At 47.1% G+C, this 23,943-nt stretch overlaps 1 protein-coding gene across 1 annotated transcript in view; it reads right to left on the bottom strand.

The window, feature by feature from the left end:
- The window catches only part of TLL2 (tolloid like 2), a 107,355-nt gene that overhangs the window by 30,333 nt on the left and 53,079 nt on the right, over positions 1-23,943 (bottom strand). Inside the window, exons 5-10 of the mRNA XM_055118656.1 lie at positions 22,673-22,790; positions 18,545-18,723; positions 17,513-17,618; positions 12,220-12,344; positions 9,231-9,346; positions 3,142-3,244 (exon numbers count right to left, since the gene is read on the bottom strand). Coding sequence (XP_054974631.1) covers positions 3,142-3,244; positions 9,231-9,346; positions 12,220-12,344; positions 17,513-17,618; positions 18,545-18,723; positions 22,673-22,790 — 747 coding nt within the window. The remainder of the gene's footprint in view (positions 1-3,141; positions 3,245-9,230; positions 9,347-12,219; positions 12,345-17,512; positions 17,619-18,544; positions 18,724-22,672; positions 22,791-23,943) is intronic.

The following is a 23,943-nucleotide window of genomic DNA, read 5'->3' as shown; positions in this document are numbered from 1 at the left end:
ATGACTGGAAACCCTCCCCCATGCCTTCCCAAGAGCTTTCGCCCTCTCCAGAGCACTCCAGAGACCCAGAGCCGCTTCCTCCTGGGCCCTTTAAGTCCATGATATTGGCAGCAATGGTATAGGATAGCTGAATTTAACAAAAATAGAGGAAGCCCAGTTAAAATTTCATTTTCACTGATAGCAGGACTGGAGCAATAGCACAGCGGGTAGGGCATTTGCTTTGCACGTGGCCGACCTGGGTTCAATTCCTCTGTTCCTCTCAGAGAGCCCGGCAAGTTACCAAGAGTATCCCGCCCACACAGCAGAGCCTGGCAAGCTACCCGTGGCGTAGCCGATATGCCAAAAACAGTAACAACAAGTAACAACAAGTCTCACAATGGAGACATTACTGGTGCTCGCTCGAGCAAATCGATGAACAACGGGATGACAATGCTACAGTGCTACACCAAGACAATATGTGTCAGCACCATTGAAAACATAGGACCTTATACATGAGAAACTTTAAGCTGACCTTAAAAAATATTTCTTAAATGCATTTCTAAGACCCAGAGAGATAGTACAGAAGTTAAGGCCTTGCACGTGGCCAACCAGATTTGGATCCCCAGTACTACTTAAGGTTCCCAGGGCTTCCAGGAGTGACCCCTGAGCACGGAGCCAAAAGCAAGCCCTGAGCACTGTGGGGTGTAGCTCCCCAAACCAACCAACCATTGCTTTCCCCTTCCCTGCAGTGTCCCCCTCCCCGGCAGGTGTCTCTCAGCCATGTTCTCCCTTGGGGAGCATGGTTTTCCCAAGGGGTGGGCTCTGAGAGTCTACATCCTGCCAGGCTGAAGAACCCCATCGCTTGTGTTCTTTTGAGCCTTCCTCCTCTCTTCTCCTCATAGCTCCTCTTCCTACTTGAGTTCTAAATGTCCCAGGGCATCTTTTCAGATCCAAGCAACTCAGAACCAAGAAGTCACCCACCACTTCCGTGAGTGCCTCTTCTGGGGTGGGGGGTACCAATGGCCTGGAGGAGCACCCAAGCTGGTGCCTCCTGTGTCTGGCACTACACTGGGACACCGACACTTGTTCTCTTGGGGAAGTGGGTTCATCCCCCGACCCGACCTGTGGGGGTTCCAGTTCCGGGGTGTTAGCTGGTGCAGCCCTGTGAGGAACCTCTGCTGCCTGCTGCCGGCCTCCCTCGGGGGACTGCCTCAGCCCTGCCTCCCTCTGGCTCCCGGTACGTGTCTTTTTCCAGCTGTGTCTGCCCACTTGAGGCAGGAGCAGGGATTCAGGGCACAAGTCTCCACCCCTTCTGGGTGGCACCAGCCTCTTGTCCTTCAGTGCACACGCTCCTCTCTACGGCTGGCCAGCTGCTGTTTTCTTTGGCAGGGGGGTGCACGTCTGGTGGCGCACAGGGCTTCCTCCTGACTCTGCTGTATCCCAGGACCACTCCTAGGGGAGTTCAGGAGACTGATAGGAATTGAACCCTGGTCTGCCGCATGAAAGGCAAGCACCTGACAGGTTGTACTAACTCTCTGGCCCCCAGCCACCTAGTTCTCGACATGTCTATGTGAACGGCTACTATGACTGATTCCTCCGACTGGTGAAAAACTGGTACCCTGGCTCAGAGCCTGCCCCAGATGCTTTCTAGAGAACCTGGAAACACATTTCTATTTGTTTATCCCCCCTAGGTATTGAAATCCCTGGTTCTCTGGACAAAAGGGGCTCGGTGCTATTCTCTAGGGCAGCGGGCCTGCTTGAACCCCACTGGCTAGACAGAAGCCACATATGGATGCCCCAAGAGTCCCACCAGCCCCTCAGTCCCAGCCTCTTCTGACTGAGCCCAGAGTCTGACGCGAAGTCAGGGCTGAGTCCGAGCCTGGGCCCGCAGCTCTCCTGCTCACCTTCCTCTCCTGCCCGCCTGCATCTCAATCAGCCGCTCCGACACAGCTCGCTCCAGGCCAGTCATTCTTGGTGAACATGAGGGTGGGGCTTTCTGCTCGCTGAGGAGAAACCAGGGACAACATCCTCCCAAGAGCTTAGACTGACAGTCCGGAAGCCCACCCTGTCGGACCCGCTTAGAAGCCGAGGACAAACCCATCTTCCCTGGCCCTTCTGGCTGGCCCTTTGTCGATCCTCTTTGCCATCAAGCTCCCCTTAGGACTGTGTTCCAGTCCACTTCCGGTCTGAGTGGGGCCCAGAGTCATTCATCACCCCTGCCCCCTGTATCATTATCCAGAAAGAGAGCACTTCTCTGGGGACCAACTCTCAATTGGAGGGAATTGACCTTTCAATGTGTGTCATCACCCCCTCCACCCCAAAGAATACATGCGGTAGAAAACTTGGAAAATACTTAGAAAAACAGACCTAACTGAGGAGCAATGCAACAGGAACAAACAAAGTTCATACGTCATCAGCCCTAATGACTCTGATGGACAATTTATTTGTTTATAATTCTTGATGTTGAATGGTAGAGCACAAAATGCTTCCTTCCTATTGAATTCATCCCTCACACTGTTTGAAGTCTTTTTTTTTTTTTTTTAGTCATTTTGGTTGAGTTCCTGACTTGCTGGGCACAAAACCTCCACCTGAGCCCACATCCCACTGCTCCTTTATTTTACCAACCCCAGCTCACTCATGTCCACTTTAGCCTGAAATTTTCAAGGTTAGACTATTACATGTATGAGTGTGTTTTTGTGAGGATGGAATCCTTTACAGTCTATTTAGTAACACCGACTTTGTGTAACCATGTACAACGGACACCTTTCTGTCTAGATAGTCACCTCCAACTTTATTTTTAATGGCTGGATAGTTTTCCAGGGAAAGGTGCATCATAATTTATTCAGCTAACCCCTGCTGTTAAACATTTAAATTGTTTTCAATTCTCTCTGCTTCACTGAGCATCCCTATAGCAGGAGCTCTGAACGCTTCCTTAATTAGTTCCCCAGGATAAACTCCAAGAAGTGGAATGGCTAGATCAAAGGGTATTTGCCGACTTAAAAGCTTTTAACAGGAGTGACCAAATGGAGAGCTCAGACTTTCACAATGACACAGACCCTGGAGGGCTTCCTGTGGAGCCCACAGGACAGACCCTGCTAAACTTGAACCCAGTCACACATAATATCCCTTCCCTTACAGCCAGGCTTTCCAAAGGCAACTCACCCAACAGAGGGGCTTTTCGCCAGTAACCATCCCGGACCTCCACGTAGTCATACCAGCACAGGCGGCTTTTAAACAAGTCCATGGCGGTGAAGTTCAAGATGATCTGTGAAGAGGGAAAGACACTTCTTGCATGCCAGGCATTCTCACATTACTCAGACTTTCCAGGCCACCGTAGGAGTGTCTCCTCAAAAACACTCACAGGATGGGGGCTGGAGTGATAGCACAGTGGGTAGGGCGTTTGCTTTGCACATGGCCAACCCGGGTTCGAATCCCAGCATCCCATATGGTCCCCTGAGCACGGCCAGGGGTAATTCCTGAGTGTAGAGCCAGGAGTAACACCTGTGCATCGCCAGGTGTGACCCGAAAAGCAAATAAAAAGCAAAAACACTCACAGGAAGCCCCATGACATTAAATAATAATAAACCACAAGCAATATTGGATGGGTAAAGCAAAGGATCTGGGTCCTTTGGTCCTGTTTAGGGGGTAATTGGAGCTATGGAAGTCACTAGGCGGTTTGCAGAAAGCAAGAAGATGGGGCAAGACTCCCTGAGACTGGGGCTTGGGGAGGTTGCAAGGGGCCAATTAAACCTGGAGATATAAAAAGTTCTTAGAACATCATTAATAATTTCAAAAGGCATGGGGTTAGCTCCAGTTAATCTGAGCCCTTCAAGATCAATGGCCCTGTGTCCATAAACTCACTCTTCTGAGGTGGGTATGTCAAATAACTGTCCTACAGTGAGCCTATAGTTTGTTCTAATCATAGTCATTCATCAATATGTCTATCCATACATACATACATCTGTACATCTACCCATCTGTACATCGTCCATTCACCCATCTGTATGTTCATACATGCATCCATCAATATCTATACTCCATCCATCCATATATACATACATCTGTATGTCCATCCTATGTAAATCCATCCATCCATCCATCCATCCATCCATCCATCCATCCATCCATCCATCCATCCATCCATCCATCCATCCATTTATTCATCCATACAATCATTCATCTGTGTATTCGTCCATCCATCCATCCGTCCATCCGTCTGTCCATACATACATTCATTCATCCATCCTACCAGTCTGCCCACTACCTACTTCATGACAATTTCTGTCAGTCAATTGCGACAGAAAGATCAGTAAGGTGGAGTTCTTGCCTGTATGAGCCCTGGAGAAAGAAGAAAGAGCAGATGCATTGGATCAGTCAGACATTCTGGAAAGAGAGATGGACTGAAAGAGCACTCTGGAGCCCCAGGGCAGGGGAAGTAAGTTCTGCAAGGTGCTACTGAAAGGCTTCTCAAAGGAGGTAGCATTTGACACAAGGGATGTATAGGTCCAGAGGGCAGTGAAGAAGGGTAAGAGCACATTGGTGAACATGGACTAAAATGATCAAAAGAAGGAGATGTCTGGAAAACTGAATTGCAAGCCCCAGGCCCCAGTCTGTGTCTGGAATGAGGGAGAAGAGGAAGAAGAACCAAGGCTGGAGGTGGGGGATCAGACTGAAGGGGAAGGAAGGAAGGAAGGTATCTGCTCTCTAGATATGGGGAGACCGTGGAGAGGCTCCTTGGTCCTCAACACAGGTGGGGCCGGTCCACAGGACTGCCCTTACGCACTGGGCCTGCAGCTGAGGGGAGAGAGGACGGCTTCTCCTCTCCCTTTAGCTTGAGCTGCAATGGTAAGGTGGTTCTCACCTTTATTCCCTCCACTCCCACCCTTATGCATGCATGCTCCCCCACTTTCCCTTGCTCTTCCCCCTCCCCTTTTTGGTCAAGAAAGCCCTCTGTTTCTGAGGGATGGAGGTCAATGTTTCCAGAACCTTCCCAGGCAAATCTAAATTTCTCTAGGCCCCCTTCTCTGAACCTCTCCCCTCTCCTCTCACTGCTCTCCCTCCTCCGTGCTCCTGGCTCCCCTGATCCCCACTAATTATGAGGGTGCCTGAAATGAGCAGTGTGCTCCTGGAATCACCCCAGCACCCAGGTGTTACCCCCAGAGTTCCCGCTACCTCTCCCAGGGCTGGCTCCTCCCTACTCTGTCATCTGACACTTTTCCCTGCAGAAGTGACTCCTGACCCCTACCCTGCTCTGCCCCTGTCCAGGCCACACATGGGGACTTTCAGATGAATCTGCACTACATCTCCGGTTTTCCAGAATCTCCCTGTGTGTGCTGAGGAAACACCCTTGCTTCTGGGACTCCCCAATCATAGATGAAATTTTGACTTTCCAGAGTCTCCAGGGCATAGCCTGTGTATGCCAAGGTGCCATGTGCTCTGCTGGGCCCATTCTCCAGACCAAGTCTTACTGGGGTCATGCAGCTGGACTCCCCCTCTCCCACCTCCACCTCCAACAATGACAGCAGAACAGCCTGAGAATCCGGCAGGTGGGAATTGCCACCTCCCACTTACTAGCGCTGGAACCTCAGGGGCAAATCCTTGTCTGCTGGAACCCGAGTTTCCTCATCTGTAAAAGCAACTTGCAGGCCAAGGAGGCTCTGGGGACTGGAAACAACTCCTAGAGAGGATGATGCTGTGCGAGGCACACAATGATGCTTCATACAGGGAAGTACCTTTTTTTAGGGTCACCAGCATGGGTGCTACAGGACAGGGGCCCTCCCAGAGAGGTTTAATACAGTGGTGAGGGTTTGATGGGTTCTGTGATTGGGCCTGGGAATGCAGTACCCAGGTCCCATGGAGCTGGGGGCCACTGGGATCACACCCCGGGGAGCTTAGAGGGTCAGAGATCAAACTCAGGTCCTTGATCGTGTTAAGTATGTGCTCTACCACTTGAGCTTTCTCCCTGGCCCAGTACACAGCAATTTTAAATATTCAAAGAGGCCAGGGATATGGCTAGTGGTAAAGCTTATACTTATAAAATATATATTACATATTTATTTATGATATAAATCACTGTATCACTGTCATCCCGTTGCTCATCGATTTGCTCGAGCGGGCACCAGTAACGGGCACCATTGTGAGACTTGTTTCTGTTTTTGGCATATCGAATACGCCATGGCTAGCTTGCCAGGCTCTGCCCTGGGGCAAGATACTCTCAGTAGCTTGGCCGGGCTCTCCAAGAGGGGCAAAGGAATCGAACCCGGGTTGTCTGGGTATAAGGCAAACACCCTACCCGCTGTGCTATCGCTCCAGCCCATGATATAAATAATATATATTTATATTTAAAGCTTATATTATAAAGCTTGATGCCCTGGGTTTGATTCCTGCTATGACACACACCAACTATTCAAGCCATATTTCAAGTTAACTCGGTGCATCACAAACCAAACACAACATGTGCTCTCTTCAGGGGCCTGTCACAATAGGCACCAGCCTGCCCTTCCCTGAGGCAGATCTTGCCTTGTAGTCAGGGCTCAGGGTCAGGAGCACCTTCTTCCCCGAGCTGCCATGTGCTAAGAGATACCAAAAATACCAAAAACCAGCAGACCAGGGAGCTGGAGAGAGGGTACAGTGGGAAGAGCACTTGTCTTGCATGTGGCCAACCCGGTTTGATCTCCAGGGACTCACACAGTTCCCCACGCTACAGCACAGCTGGCTGGACAGGAGTGAAACCCAGCGTGAAGCCTGAGCACACCAGGAGTAAGTTCTGGGCACAGCTGGGTGTGAATCCCCCCCCCACACCCCAAATAAAAACAAAACCAAGAAAACAAATAATACAACAACAAAACCTAGCCGGCTCACCTCCCAAGTGATGGTCCGTCCGTGTGACTGTGTATGTGTAATGTCACTTTTTAAAAACAAGACCAATGGTGGTTAATGGTTCCTCCTTCCACTTGCACATTAGAATCGACTTGGAAGCTTTTGTTATGTCTATTTTTTTTTCAATGTAGCTGGCATCCAATGCAAAACAAATATTCCTTCTCCAATTGCTCAGACTTCCTAGGGGCCAGGAAGGACCTGAGACTCTGAGTCTCCTGAAGACAGGGATCACAGCTTAGATTCCTTTCCACAGATTTCCTCCACAGTATTTGCATTCAAGCAGAAAGGCTCAGCCAATATTTGCTAGGGGCGGGGGTGGGGGGGTTGCAATATAACTCTTCTGCCTTTGCTTTCTAGAATTTCAGAAAGGAAATGTTATTATAACTTCCATGGTAACAGATTCATGATTTGAATGAATGGGATAATTATTCAGGCTAATTATTTTAAAGAGTATTAGTGAACCCTAAAGACCATAGGGGAAGAGGAGGTGATACGCAAATCAATCAAGTTTGCTAATTACTAACAGCTCTGGGGAAGGTTGGGGGAAGCAGAGATTGAAGTAATTGGCATAGGAATTTCAGTGATGGATATTCTCCCTGCCCCTAGTTAACAATAATAATTAAGGCTCGCTGAATCTTACCCAGTTCAAACATATCACATAGCCTCTGCTATGCAGGGCAATTTAACAATTTGGGGATTACCAGAATCTTTCCCTCTCCTCTTCCTTCCTGCCTCTTTCATTACAGCCTGCAGCAGGCACTAGCAACAGAATCTCTGTCCAAGGCAGACAGACTGGCCTGGAGACCCTCAGGTTCAAGACGACAACCACACAAACAGAAACGCTTAGATACCAAAAATACTATGCTGTGTCTAACTTTGTTTTCAGGGCAATACCCAGGTGTGCTCGGGGCTTACTCCTGGCTCTGTACTAAGACTCACTCCTGGCGGGACTTGGGAGACCATGTGGGGTTTCAGGGATCGAACCTGGGCTGGCCATGTGCAAGGCAAGCATCCTACCTGCTGGGCTATCACTCCGGCTCCTATTCAGTCTTATTTAACTTAACATTCAAACAGACATTTTTGAAAAGATGAACTGGGAACAGCCCCAGCCACACACTGTACCCCCAGAGGCAGGTTTCTCGTTTGACCATTTCTCTAGCCATACAAGCGCTTACTGTTGATTTGGTATCATGGCCATGCGGGTGCTGGAGGCCTGAGGGTGAACAGACTCTGGACTCTGGCCCCTTCCTCCCTACCCGCCCCAGTTCCATCTAAGAAGTACCACAGCCCATGCTCCCAGCACCCTCGGCCCCTTCTTGGCAAACCTTGGCAGCCCACACCACAGCGTGGATTGGCCAGTGCTGCCTCTCCTGTGAAACTACCCAGCTGAACAGTCCAGCCACCATGATACTGGGAAGCAGAGGAGATGGGTAGGACTGTGGGAAGCTAGACCCAAGGGACAGAGGGGGACCTCCCTCTCAAGGACAGCTGTGCTCTAGTTTGCGACAACGTGAAGACCCATTGCCTTTGGAAAGGCATCCTTCAAAACAAACCCAGAACCTTCAAAGTGCAGAAGCCCCAAGTCCCAGTTCAATATCTTACCATGAATTTAGCTATGAATAGATCTACTCTTCAGAGGACTCCCAGCAAATCATCATCTTTAGGTCAACAGAGAGAGATGCCCACACTGGGCTTGGCGCTGGGTCTCAGAATCTTTAGGGTGTATGGAACATGCCCATTTGGAATTTGCCCGATTCTTAAGTGACATACCAGGACCACAAATCCCCTGGGGAGCTCAGAGCTCCGCTCCAGGGACTGCAAAGACCTCAGCCCTGAGTTCGATCTCTAGCAGAGGCAGCCCCAGCCAGTCTACTCTGTACTTCGGGCCACCAAGGTTTGCCAAGAAGGGGCCGAGGATGCTGAGAGCCTGGGCTGTGGTGCTCCTGAAATGGAACTAGGGCTGGGAAGGGAAGAAGGGGCCAGCCATGGAGTGCGGCCAGTGCTCCCATTCCTGCCACCTTTAATGCGTCAAGGAGTTCTATGGGGGCCCCTTGCCTGCTAGCACCTTCAGATGGCGTGTTTATCAAAGACAGAGAATACAGTCCTCCTCTTTGTTGCACAAACTGAGTTTGATTCCTAAGTTGTGCAGACACTGAGCAGCCTGAACTCCATCTGAGGGAGTTCAAGCTGCTGAGTGCATGGGCAGAAATAAATAATGTTAAACAAGTGATGTCAGTGCCTGCCTGGCACTGAGTGGCTGCTCATAAAAGACGGCTCTTACTACTCTAACCACAATTATTACCACTACCACCAGCACCTCAGGCCTCACCCAATTCAAGGAGCCTTTGTCTCTGGGGTGCGTTCAGACCTACCTTTTCCCCTGGAGTGACCGATATCCTCCAGACGCAGTGAGTGTAGGAAGGATAGCCATTCGGGAAACCTGGTGCAGAGAAGTTTCCTGTCGAGTCCTGCAGGGTCTCCCCGCATGCTGCACAAGCAAAATGACAAGTGTGACCCCGGCACATGCGCCAACTCTTTGCCGAGAAGCTGGCTCTGCAGGTCCCGGGCAAATATACCCTCCTGGCACACTGGCAACCATGCCAACAGGGATCTTCCTGGTGGATGGAAACATAAACAAGAACCTGGGCACCCAATAAAGTTGACAGCCCAGGGATTTCCTCTGAGAATCTCAGGACAGAGTCCGACCCAGAGCTGGGTTTGCATCTCAGCTCTCCAGCGCACTGTGTGGCGGCGGTCAAGTTTCCCAGCCTTGCTGGGCCTTGGCTGTGTCTGTGAATGGGTGAGACCTTCTGAGGGGGATGAGACCACCACCTGCAGTCGGTGGAATGGGCTCCACCAGGCTTCCATAGCGTTGTCATCCAGAAGCAATCAGCAAGTTCCAGCAAGTGATGCAAAAGAAAAATGCCTTGAAATTTGTCTCAGCTGTGAGTTGGAATCTTACCTACGATTTTTTGTGCTAACAGCCTTGGAAAGGGCTATAGTTATAGAACAGAGAGAAATGACCAAACAGGGAAATTGCAATTGTCTGGAGAAGGCAATTCTGTCCTTAAATGTTTCCTTGGGTTTTGGGTGATACCCAGTGGTGCTTGGGGGACCACGCAGGGACTCAAACCCGGGCCTCCCACACACAGAGCCTGCACTCAGCTCTTTAACCTATCTCTCAAGTCCCTGGCCTTGAATATTTGAAAGCTGGTAGGAGTCTAGGACTTAGTCCCACGTATAGGAAAAATAGTTCCCTGAATTGATTCATATTCAGGGAGCTATACAACAAAAGTAGTTGTATGAAAACACTTGGAAGGTGGAAGCTGCAAGTTTTATACTCCTTCCATCCCAGGGGTTCAGATCCCAAAGACATTGATTTGCTGAGTGTCCCTCCACTTCAGGGTTCCCCTTCAAAGTGCAGGAAACAAGCCTCCTCTGCATCTTTCCCTCCTTGCACTTGAGCCTCGTTTCCAGCTACTACTTCAATTCCTTGAAGCTGCCGTTCTGGGAGCTACAGGAAGGGAGAAAGGCTAGTCACTGGCCTCAGGAAGTCCTGGATTTCGGGGCTTCAAATATCGTGTTACCGAACAACTGCCAGGCATTTTGAGGATTATGCCCGGCAGTCAACACCCCCAAGGGTTGCATGGAAATTATTTTAGAATAATCATCAACATTCTGCTAGAACAGATACTTTACTATATGGCTCCAAGGTATTTACCAGCTGCCTAAAATCCTCTAGGGAACTGAAAGGAATATACATTATAACTAACTAACTATGATGGCAGCTCCCAGGGAATGCTATAGGGTTTCTCTTTCAGTTCAGCCAGGCTATATGATACGTGTGCCCCTGTATTTCAGCCTTGGTGTACACCCCCAGATGACTGGGAGCTGGACAGACACATTTCCTAGACTTTTGTGACAAAGCAAGGCCTACACAATCCACAGCATGCCCCATGATCCCACTGAGTAGGACAACATTAGAGCCTGGATTTTCTAGAATAGAGAGCCAATTCCGATAGCCCGTCTCACGATCAACTGTGTGTATGGTCCAGGGGACTGGAAAAGGTTGCTGGACCTGTTGATAATCCAATTTCTCTCTTCTTTCCCAAGCCACCATCAGTGGGAAAAAAACCAACATGACTAGAGTGTCTAATACTTTGTCTGGAAGCTCAACAGCCTGAAGAGTTGGACACGAGCTCCCACAGTCACTGGAGATGTTGTTGAAGTTGAGGCAAAGAGGGATAGACGATAGACTAGGGGCCAGGACTTCTGAGCAGGCAGGCAGGCAGGAAGGAAGGAAGAAGGAAGGAAAGAAAGAAAGAAAGAAAGAAAGAAAGAAAGAAAGAAAGAAAGAAAGAAAGAAAGAAAGAAAGGAAGGAAGGAAGGAAGGAAGGAAGGAAGGAAGGAAGGAAGGAAGGAAGGAAGGAAGGAAGGAAGGAAGGAAGGAAGGAAGGAAGGAAGGAAATAAAGAAGCTTTTCTACCTTCCAGTGTTTGGCAAGTTGATGTTCCCCTCATGCACCTTCTTCTTTATCTTCCTGCAAAATACTTGGTTCTTTTTATTTGGGGGTAGGGGGCTCTCAAGCAGGACTCAGGGGCCCAGGGCCACTCCTGAGTGGTACCTGACCAACCTGGAGGGAGAGTTCAATGTTCATGCCAGGGGCTGTGGAGTTTCTCAGGTTCTGAGGTACTGGAGGCCACCAGGGCCACCCCAGTGAACGGTCAGCAGTGCTGCAGATCAAACTTGGGCCTCCCGGGGGCCGGAGCAATAGTACAGTGGGTAGGGCATTTGCCCTGCATGCGGCCAACTCGGGTTCAATCCCCGGTATCCCATATGGTCCCCCGAGTACCACCAGGAGTGATTCCTGAGTGCAGAGCCAGGAGTAACCCCTGAGCATCGCTGGGTGTGACCCAAAAAGCAAAAAACAAAACAAAAACAAACCAAAACCAAAACAAACTTGGGTCTCCCACATGCAAAGCATGTACTCTGATCTCTGTGCTCGCTCCTGAGCCCCAAACCCTCTGTTTGTATTCAATCAAATCTGTGGTCTAGAAAGCCCAGGGGGTCTGTTGTCAAGGGGTACACAGTATTCTGAGACTCCTACTTGCTACCGCTCCACTAGGCTTTCTTCTGCACACCAGGGCGTGGCCCGAGAATTCTGAAGCTTCCCAAGAGTGAACCTATGATTCCCCTGGACCCCAACAGCAGCCGCAGAGCAGAAAGTCTGGCTGCAGACATGCAGTCTTGTCAGGGTTCCCCAAGCCATTTTCCAGCAAGGGGTAAGGCTTGCTGGGGGGAAGTGGGGGAAGCTGTGCTCCGGGGGTGCTCGGGAGGCTCCGACAACCCCCCTGACAGTTACCTGGGCATTTGTAGAGCTTCCGAGCTTGAGCTATGTCTCCCTGACTGAGCCGCACGCGCTGACCAATGGTGGGCCTAACACCGTTGTCATCTCGACGGGGGAGGATGGTGTCCAGGAAAACACCTCTAGAAGGAGAGAAGAGGGAGAAAGAGGGGAAGGGAAGACAAGGCCGTCAGACATCTGTGCTGGGATTACACTCCCTGCCTCGCTCGCAGCCCGTCTACATTCTGATTCCCTGGCCTGCCTCTCCCCAGGCTGACCTGACCAAGGAGGCTGCCTCCACCCATGCTGGCATCTCAGCATCCATCAGCTGCCTCCTCACTTTCCAATGGGAAAATGAGGCCATGCTTAAAAATATGCCCCAGAACAGTGGCCTAGGAATTTGCACAGAGCACCCCACGGCTGTTCCCCAGGGCCACCACAAGGCATAACTGCTGTGTGGAGGCCCCTGGGGACACAATCATGTGTGTGGCACCCCCTGGAGTTGTGCGATGGTCAGTCCTGAGTCTTAGCAAAGCTCCAGAGCTTGTGATGAAGAAAAGTGTGAGGCTCAGAGGGGAGGGTCAGCAATTTAACAAAGAGTTGGCCAGTAATGGGGATTAGAGTTTAGGGAGCCTTGCTGACAGAAGGAATAACCCAATGGGAAAGAAGAGGGGTGCAGAGATTGGGAGAGAGAGAGAAGCCCAGGCCTAGAAATTTCGACATAAAGTCCTGGGGCTCTGCCCTTGAAGGGAGAGCAGACAAATCCCTTCCCTCTCTGTGCCTCAGTTTGTTCCTCTGAACAGGAAGCAGCTGGCCTAGACAGTCATGGTAGCTTCATATAACTCTGCTTACATACGGCTCCTGCATGGATTAAACAGAAAATGATGAAAACAGACAGGTGGCCCCAGATGCCTGGCTCAGCACCGGCCCTGTTCTCCCCTCACGGTGCTGGTCCATGGGCCTCAGAAGGTAGAAACCATTAATCTGAGCTTAGCTTCATACACGATGGGTTGCAGCCCCACAAGGGACACGTAACACATAATTTGGGGTCATCTTGAAAAAAAAGTTCTTTGTGCTTGATTATCAGTAGGTGTTTAGTTTGTGTGCCTATTTTATAGACTGATCCACCTGGGGACGAAAAGGGGTCATGAGTGGAAAATGTTTAAGAAGTTCTGGTTGAGATCACCCACTGGTTAAGCCTGTCTTATGTTCCTATTCCCCACATCAAACCTCATCATGTCTTTGTCAAATTCCCATGGTTTCATCTCTGGGTTCAGAAAGACCACCCACCTCCCCACCCCCTGAGATACTCCAGGGGGGATCCTTGGTCTCCCTCGCTGACTCCACCAAGTTTTAAACCACCAGGGGTAACTACACACAAAATGCTGAACTCAGTCATGGACTCTTCTGCCCTGTAAGATGTGACATTTATTGTTTATAGAAAATGTATTCTTTTCTTAATTCCACATAATCATTTTCTTTATCATTTAAGAAATTTAATATTTTCTTGATTTATATTTTTGCTATACAAAATTCCAGGCTCCCCACTCATAACAACTCAGGCAACTGACCTGCCACTGACCAAACTGCCAAGTGACTTGGGCCTGAGGTGTGCAGCATCGAGGGTGGATCCAAGGCTTGCTATCAATCAGGCCTTTTTGTGTGCTAAGCCTTGACCGGGTACTCGAGAGGCAGCATCTCATTTAACCCTCACAACAGCCATGGCGTTGGGAGCCATCAGTCTTGAATGCTCTCCCTCACCTTCCTCAGAACTACGTGACCTGGTTGAGCACAGGGCCGCAGGAGAGAGCCTGCCCTGAAAGCCAGCTTGGCCTGGATTCTGCCTGCAGCAATGCCCTCCTTCCAACCCCGGTCTCCTGCTGCCCAAGGCCTTAATGGGTGTTAAGATAAATAATGATCAAGAACACTGGGACCTCCAAATCAGCAGGAGTAACACCAGCTCCCTTTAACACAGGTCTGTGGGGCAGAGACTCCCTCCCCACATGTCCCTGAACTGACGTGTGGTGAGCTCTGGAAGATGTTTACTACCACGGTGGCCCCGTGTCAACTGTCGCAAAAATGTCCCTTGTTTTATGTAGGGGCTTAACACTGACATTCAGCTAAACTAAGACAAGGTTTGGCAGATGCCTGAGGGATGAAACTCTCAGCTCTGATCTCTCAGCTCTGTTCTCTACGCAAAGGTAGTCCAGAGAACTTTGCTCACATCCCAGCCCGCTGCTGATCAGAGCCTCCAGAGGCACCAGTCCCATAGCCTGGGTCTAAACAGTGTGAATGGGGCGGGGGTGAGGGGGGGTTTGAGTAAGAAGTAAACTCAAGGGAATAAAGTTGGAAGGAGAAAGCTCTGAAGCATGGAAAGACTGGAAAACTGGGCTCCCCTCAGCTGGACGAGCTTCACTTCCCTTGCCCAGTTGCTTCTGAGAACAAAGGTTCTCTTGGCCCCTTCTGCCCCTCCACAGAATCAAAGATGATGGATACAGCATTGTCAGGGGTGTGGGGCCAGGAGTGATGGCACAGAGCGGGGCAACAAGAAATTTTTGACAAAAAGTGGGCCAGGCATCCCATCAGGAAAGATGCTATTGAGAAAGGCCCCATGGTACCAATTTTTTCCTAAAAATCCACACCGAAGACTGTCAGAAAAGGCAAAGCATGTTGTGAGCTGATTTTCCCAAACTCTTCTTACTCCGAGGTGGGTGAGAGGGTGGCCATGGTAGACGGTTAAAATGATGAGCTGCATCTCTACTCTCCGTATCCTCTGCAATGTGACTTTGCCCCACTTCATTAAGTTAGACTCTAGGGGCCAGAGAGGGTGGAGCAATTGCCTTGTATGCGTGTGACCAGTGTTCAATCCCGGCACTCCATATGGTCTTCCAAGTCCGCCAGGAGTGATCCCTGAGTGCAGAGTTGGGAGTAAGCCCTGAGCACCAGCAGATGTGCCTCCCTCCCCACTGAAAAGGGTAGAATCTATTTGGCCACACAGTTGGAACCTGGCTGGCCTTGAGGTCTGTTCTGGTCCATGGAAGTGACAGTTTGTCAAGAAAGTTCTAGAACCCAGGTCTCAAGAGTCTTGCTGCCTCCCGGCCTGTCCTTTGGGAACCCTGGATTTCTGGTCTAGCCTACTGGAGAACAAGAGGCCACGTGGAGAAGAACTAAAACCCAACAGGCATGAGGCAGCATGGCCAGACACAACATGGACCATCTTGGATTTCCTAGCCCAAACATGCAGCCAGTGATTCTTGTTGCAAGGGTGATCCTGAGCAACATAACAGAAGAGGAAGCCAGACCAAGCCAGAATTTAATCAAAAGTTGTGAGCTGTTAAGTGGTATAGATTATTCTGCAACAATAGAAAACATCACAGTAGCAGAAGGGGGATTCTGGCTTTCGCTCCTACCTTTAGGGAGTTTCTCTGCTCCTACCTAGCTGCCTGTCATACCTGCCTGCTGCACCTTTACTAACCTACCTATGAGGGGTTCTGAATACTTTGGCTGTGAAACTATTACTTCATGATTTTTTTCCTGTGCTGAGAATGGTTCATATTGAAAAGGGTCCTTAATAGCTATCTCCCGAGGGGCAAAAAAAAAAAAAAAGAGTATTGAAGTAAAAATCCCAGGAGATAAAAAAAAAAAAAGATAAGAAAAGAAATGCTGATGCCAGCAGATATCCAGCCCACATTCTTGCCTTAATTTCTGGTTTTGGAACTCGGCTTGGTAACCGGCTCAAAGCAGGCACCAAGAAAGCAGCATCATAGCCAACACAATCGTAGCCATGGAGCCCCAAATTCTCCATGGAGAAGATAGATGGAGATTGTCCTTAATGAAACGGCTCCTGCGTGTGGGAGTATATGGCAAGAACTGTCATGAGTATAATGGAAATGTCTACCCTTTCCAGTCTCCAGCCTGGCCTATTCTTCCGTATCTCCTTTGACTCATTCATCGAGTGACTGATTTCAGATGTATTTACTGAAAAACTACTCTGTGCCAGGCACTGAGTTGAGTGCTGAAGACTAGAAGAGAATTGGAGATGATGATCTCTGTCCTTGAAGCTTTAGGCAGAGTGAAAGAAAGGGAAATGCAATCAACCAATAGTAATGGGCAAACATATGAGAGAAATGATAAAATATTAGAAAGAGTTATGACAATTTCAGAAACAAGATCCAACATCCAAGCTTCTCACTTGGACCAACTGACACTGGTTCCCTGAGAGTCAATACTTTGAGCTGCTGGGGTGGGAGTGGGGGTGGGCAGGACCCTGGCTGTTTCTTCATAATTTCTCAAACCTTGGAGTAAGCCCAGCTCCAACACCCAAACATCTCTCTTTTGACCTCTATAGGGCTTCATGCAGTCCACTCCCTCTGCACAGACTATGGAATTACCCCCATGAAGGGTCCTGTGCATGGCTGGGTGTGAAAAGCAAAAACAAACAAACAAACAAACAAACAAAAACAGAAGTAAGCCCTGAGCAGTGCCAGATGGTGCTTATTCCAAGTGGCACCCAAATCAAACCAAAGAACAACAAAGTAAGCACACTGAAAAGAAAGTAGCAAGAAAGAATATGTTTGCTTTGTGTTCAGTTCCCTGACACTCAAGGATGGAAAAGGAAACAAGAGGAAACTCCATATGAAACACCAAGATGGTTTAGAAGCAAGAAAGACACTCAACCCCAGTCTAGAGCAGCTCTAACTTATCCAGATGAATCCAGTTAAGGGCACAATAAAATAAGTCCAGGATGGGACCCGGAGGTTCCAACTCTATCCAGGGTGCAATGGGCAGGAATCCTGGATCTCTGTTCTCCCTTGGTCCCCAGATACCCACGTGCCCTCAAACTGGCCAGAGCCTTATTTTCTTCACCTCTAAATTGTAGTCATGATATACATCCCTCCCAACTCTCATCTAGCTTCCAAGAACTCAAACCTCTTCCCGGCAAACCAGTTAAGTGTTTCTGTGTTGACGCCACCGACTTGCTCTAGAAGATTCCCCCCACCCACCAGAAATATCACACAAAGCCTCTAAGTTATTATCTCAGCTGACCTCCCAATAATTTGCCCTTTCCAGTTTGTTGCTTGTGACATTAGGGCATGATGGAGTGCCGGCTTCACAATGGGATTCAATCTTATTAGCAGGGACCTGATTAGATTAGATTTCACTGCAGCCCAGAGGCCACTGTATTTCAAGGGCAGACACGCCACCTGTGCTTGGAGTATGCAGAGCCCCACTCTCCTCAGACCTCCAGGCGTCCAACCCCAGCCTGCAGCAGGCAGTAAAACACAGACGAGGCAGACACGTAGATTCCGACCTTGAAAAGGTATTCCGGGCATAGTGCATGATGCTGTCAAAGTCGTACGTCTCTCCCAGAGAGCTCACTTCCGCAGCTTCCATTTTTAAGAAGTTGTACTCCTGACCTGTGACACAACACTTTGTGAAACCTCTGAACACCAAGGCAGCCATAGGAACGGAGGTATGGGATGGCGGGTGGGGGTGGGGAGGGAGTCGTCGCCACCTCCTGAAACTCTGTTAGGCAGTTGAATGGCAGGGTTTGGGTGGAGTCTTTTAACAGAATGGACATTTGAATGCCGGAAGACCCCTCTTCTCCCTATTCCACCACCCAATAGCCCTCCTTAAAGACCACTTAATCAATGTTTGAGATGAGCTGTTATGGATCTGGACTTGTCTAAAATTAAAAATAACAGCAAATTAACAAAAGGCAAAAATTCTAATCAACAGAAATAAATGAAGGAAAAGAGAGTTAAGTCAATCTCAAAAAGTCACAAATCAGACTCTTGGAAACATTTGTAAGGCCACCCTACTACCCAAGCATGAGCAGATGATCTTCTAGATGAAGTGATTGAACATGAGGAAGGATATTTTGAATATCTAGACATTCCATCTGCCTTGGGGAAGAATTTCTATACATGTATCATGTCCTAATTTTTTTTTTTCAGTTTCAAAAAGGGTGCCTTCTGACACAGTAGAAATGATTCATATATATACATATATATGTATATATATATATTTAAAAAATGGCCGAAACACTTGATTTTTAGCTTATCAGTTTTGATGGTGCTACTGTGTTCTGGAAGATTCTGCTCCATTTAGGAAATGGGTTTCACTGTCTTTTGCAATGAAATCCATTGGAAAGTCAATCCAATCCACTGGGAAGTCAGTTCAGCTGTGCTCTAGCCTCCAGGCTTTGCGAGATGCTCCCCAGGAGTGGCCTCACATGGACGGGGCAGTGCAGGAACCCATGCTGGCCCAGGGGTGCTGCTGTCTCCACTCCCGACACATGCCACCTTCCTAGTGGATTCCAGATGCCGCCGAGAATCCTTACCTGGCTGGATGTTCTCTCTGATGATGGTGACATGCTGATCTCGGTCTGGCCGGGTGTGTTCATGCCAGAACCCAACCACATGGCCTAGTTCATGTGCCACGATGCCAAACTTGTCACAGTTTTTCCCAATGGATATGGCCTGTGGGCCTCCTCCTCGGCGCCCAACATAGGAACAGCAGCTGGACAATGGCAGAAACACTCAGGTGAGCAGGTCCGGACGGTAGTTAAATGCCCCTCCCGAGTGTGTGTGTGTGTGTGTGTGTGTATGTGTGTGTGTAAAAAACACAGAATTTTATCATTTAAAGCTTTATTATTGTTGAACTTCCTTCCCAGTGCAACAATTCCCTCTAAAACTGATAGGCAGTTTTTTGAGGGGGTAGTTTTAGGCCCCCTTGGGAAAGATATGGTCTCTTTGGCCAAAACACAACACACACCCTACTCTAGCTTCCATCCCCAAATCCAATGCTCCGTCTGACCAGCTCTGCTGATGAGGAGAGAGAGGATGGAGGCAGTGTGACTTTCTGTCAGACATGAGTTCTGGTGCCTTTTGAAAAACAACCTGTCTAGCATTGGCTTTATAAAGCTATTTTAGTCAACTGGATAGTTGAAAAATGGTCATTCTCAGTACTGAGATTAGTTTTTCATGTTTTATATGACATCTGAATCTTTTTTTTCTTGTATGCATCCATGTTTTCTTTTGTGCTGTCCATTTTTTTCTTACTGGCTTGTAAAAATCTTTTATAATTTAGGGAAATAAGTCTTGATTGTCAATGTGTTGCAAATATTTTTCCTATTTTTTTCTCTTTTGACTTTTTGTGGTACTGTTTTGATGTTTGTTTTACTATATAAATATCTGTAAAGGAATGTCCTTATTGTCCTTTTTCTTGCTTATGAAAGTCATTTATATTCCCAGATTATAAGTAAAATCCATTGGAAAGTCAATTGAAAGTCTTGTTCCTTTTTACTGTTTTGCAATGAGTTACCTAATAATCCCAATATTTCAGTTAGCAACTCCTCCTATTCCTTCTCCTCCTCTTTTAATTTTTTTTTGTATTTTGGGGGGGCCACATCTGTTGATTCCCAGGGCTTACTCCTGACTCTGCACTCAGGGATCATTAGTGGGGAACATCTGTGATGCCACGATCAAACCTGGGTCAGCTGCATGTAAGGCAGGTGTCTTACTGTACTATTTCTCTGGAACTGTATATTTCTTTGATATCTATGCTTGTGGTACTTAGATGTATTTTTAAAATTAGAGTTTAGGTAGCACAGTTAGAAAATTGCCTGTGTTTATGGTTCTGATGTACAGCTCTTGTACCTTTACTAAGTTCCCATGACCCTCCACTACTTCTAATCCTTCTAGTGCACCTCATTAGTCTCCCTGGCACATGCCCCACTGCATGGTATTCTCAGCTTTATAATCCAAGGTAGAGGGTTTATCAAAATTCAGTACTGCCAAGTTTCTCATTTTGTCTTCCTTTATACCACAAGATGAGCGCGATCATTCCGTACTTTTCTTTCTTCCTCTGACTTATTATACTTAACACAATGCCCTCTAGTTCCATCCAAGTTGAAGTCAACTGCACAATTTCATCTTTTCTTATAGCTGCATAGTTTCCCACTGTGTATATAAACCAAAACTTCCTTATCTATTCATCTGTTGTTGGATATTTGGTTTGCTTACATACCTTGGCTACTGGACTTAGCGCTGCAGTGAACACAGATGTGCTGTGTTCCTTTCAAATGGATGTTATTGCATTTTGGGGAAGATGTCAAGTATAAACACTGGGTCATATGGGTTGGTTACTTTTTTAAAAGCACAAAATACATACTAAATGCTGTTGATGCCACTTTGACATTTATTGAGGTGTGATAATCGCCTTTCCCCCCTCTTTTGTATCAATATAGTAAACAGGTGAAAAGATTTCCAAATATGGAGCTATCTGGTATTGCTTAGGTAAACTATCTTGGCAGCCTACTCTTCTATTCTTATACATGCTAACACCTTGCCCAGGCTTTTGTATGACAATACATAAATTAGATAAGTCCATATTTTTTCCTCTCAGTGGGCCATCTTTATCATTTGTGGGTAGCAATTATGTAACAGTCCATTGGAAGTAATTTGGAAGGAAGAGTTCTTTTACTATGCTCGAAAGTACGTAAACAGTACCAGATCATCTATTTCTGATGATGGTTTAGAAGAATTCAACTGTGAAATTGTGGAACAGGTGATTTAGGGAGAGAGGTTCTTGTCTCCTCAATTTTTCAATTTCTTTCAAAGTTACTGGTCTATGCTAGCACTTTATGTTTACCTTGGAGTCATTCACATTATTCAGATATCCACATTTTTTGTCCTAGAGTTTTGAAAAATACATTTCAAATTCTAATGGATCTTCTCCCTCCCTCCCTCCATCCCTCCCTCCCTCTGTCCCTCCCTCCCTCCCTCCCTCCCTCTCTTCCTTCCTTCCTTCCTTCCTTCCTTCCTTCCTTCCTTCCTTCCTTCCTTCCTTCCTTCCTTCCTTCCTTCCTTCCTTCCTTCCTTCCTTCCTTCCTTCCTCCTTCCCTCCCTTCCTCCTTCCTTCATTCTTCTCTCCTTCCCTCCCTCTCTCCCTTTCTTCTTTCCTTACTTCCTTTTATTTTTCCTAGTCCTAGAGTCTCATATAATCAAGGCATGTACTTTACCTCTGAGCCACACCACCAACTCTAGTTTTCTCTTTTTCTTTTCTTTCTGACTTGGTATGTTTCTGCATTGTCACTTTTTTTGGGTCTTCAACTAACAAATAGTTTGCCTTTTCCTTTGGAGTTTGGTTTAATTGAGACACCATGGTTTACAATAGTATTAATATTACTCTTTTACGCTTATAATGCTTTGCTTTGATTAGTCAAAAAATTCACTCTAGAATTTATTAGTTTTCCCATGGTGTTATTTTGTCTATGATCTTGTGCTCTGCTAGATTTATCTTCATTGGGATGACTGTTTTTATGTATCTATTTACTTAGTTTGTCAAATTCTTCACATTGAGTATATCATTATTGGCCTTAATTCACTTGGACAAAGCTTCAGTTATTTCTCGTTCATTCTAAATTTTAGAACTTTTATTATCTAGACAGCTTGTCATTTAGTCCCCATTTGTTTATGAACCTAAGAGGTTTAAAAAGGAAGATTTAACTCTCAGGTATAAGAGAGGTGCTTATTTTTTCTTATTATGTACAATTTCATTGCTTTGCAACCACAGAATATCTAATGCTATTTCTGCCTTTTAGAATTCATTAAGGTGTCTTAGTATTTAATAGGTTGTCAAGGGCTATAAACTTTCAATACAAACTTTTTTGAAAGATATGTTATTAGATAATAGAATGTGACAAATCCATAAAATAAGTTCTATTAGTTATGTTTTTCAAACCCTCTATAAACTTCCTTTTTTTTTTTTGGTCAATTTGACATTGATGTACTTGAGTTGAAAAATCAAATCTCCTGCTGCTGATGTTTCTGTCAATTTCCCCTTGAATTCCCTGGGGCTTGTTTTATGACTATTAATGCTATGCTATTTGGTGCATAAAGATTTATGACAGTTATATTCTCACCGTAGCAAGTACTCTTTCTCATTATAAAGTATCTCACCTTAAAAAACAAAAAACAAAAACCCAAAACACTCTCTGACTTGGAAAATAAAACTGACAAAACAGAAAACCTTTTCTACAACTGTAATTGTCACCATAGCTTTCTTTTTAACACCATTTGCCTAGAACATTACTACTGCATAAAGTTTGGAGGGGAAGTCCGTAAATTTTTGGAGCCCATAAAATCGCATGCAGGCATCTACCTATATCCATTCATCACAAGGGCTCTTGTGGCTTCACTGTATGTGAATATAGTCACTACTCCACACTGGCTTGAAAGCACTTCCCCATTTAAAACCCCCGTAACTCCCTCATTTGCTCCAGTGAGGGGAGATCTAGGCCTTTGTTCTTCTGGAGTCCTGACCACCAATTTTGTCACCAGATTGTGAGTTCACCGAGGGCGAGTGGAATTTACTCCTCTGTATTTGCTTCATAGAGAGAATTTAAGACTCAAGGCATTGGATGTGCCTGCCACCTCCGACTTAGCAGAGTCTTGCTTGCACTTACCCACAGGTTCTGTAACTGAACACAATAAAGCTTTCTTCATCCGTCCTCTCTATGAAGGTCACACAGGTGTGCTTCTCCCAGTGTCTCATGGCCTGCTTAAAGATGGCTCTCTGACTTCCTGAAACAACACGGCCAGCTCATTGCTCTGTTCAAGGAACCAGGCCTTCCTTTGATTTGGTGTGTGTGTGTGTGTGGAGGGGAGGGGTGGGAAGGGGACTGCTTCCAAGAGGTGCTTGGGGGACAGGGGGTGCAAATCTCCCACAACAGGGACTGGAAAGTTCAAGACTAGAACCCAGACACGTGAAGTGGCATGGGCCCAGCCACACTGGGGGTCACTAGGGCCACACCCAGTAGTGCTGGAAGAAGAGAGGACACACGGTACGGGGGTCAGGCTCAGGCCATCCCTGAGCTATCCCCGGCCCCTTTCCTTTGATGTTTTAAGACATGAAGGCGCAGGACAAAAGTTGCTCTAGTGATCAAAAAGAGATTGCTCTGGTGATCCAGAATGGAAGGGCTTCCCTTGCTAGGAATACAACACATCTTTTCTAAATTACCAAAACCTAAAGAGTATAGCCCACAAGTTAAAATTAACTTTGAAAATGTTCGGGGCTTCCTAATTTTCCTTCTGTATTAGAAGCTCTCCTCTGAATTAGAACAAATAAATAAATAAATAAATAAATAAACAAACAAACATCTCAGGTTATTTAATACGGCAATCTTAGGTTTTGGAAGGCACTCACCAGCACTGCATTCCACTCTTTGGCACCTGTATTTCCCATTGTTTATACCAAGAACAGTGATCCTACTCATTTATAGTGTAGCATAAAATCTCTGTGCCAAGTTCTCTATATAAAATTAATTCATTCTGATGAAGGTTACATAATCTCAGGATAAGAAAACAGAGCAGATTGGAAGAGTACTGCTAAGATAGCAAAGACTGAAAGTCACTTTTATGTGGGCATTCATCCCCTAACTCTCTGATTAGGACTGGAGGTGTCCTGAGACCAGAGACATCTTGGTCACCTTTTAATCACCAATGAAGCTTCTGGAAACCCCAGGCTATGGACTCAAAAATGAAAGGGCATAAATGCATGAGAGAGAGAGAGACAGAGAGAGAGACAGAGAGAGAGACAGAGAGAGACAGAGAGAGAGACAGAGAGAGACAGAGAGAAAGACAGACAGAGAGAGAGAGAGAGAGTGGCTGGGACACTCTAGGCTCTCTCAGGGGGCTTTCCAAATCATCAGGATATTTGCACAATTATTCTCCATCT

This window comes from Sorex araneus, chromosome 11 (assembly GCF_027595985.1).
Source record: "Sorex araneus isolate mSorAra2 chromosome 11, mSorAra2.pri, whole genome shotgun sequence".
In the NCBI taxonomy this organism is placed as follows: domain Eukaryota; kingdom Metazoa; phylum Chordata; class Mammalia; order Eulipotyphla; family Soricidae; genus Sorex; species Sorex araneus.
This window is presented reverse-complemented; position numbering and strand designations above follow the sequence as displayed.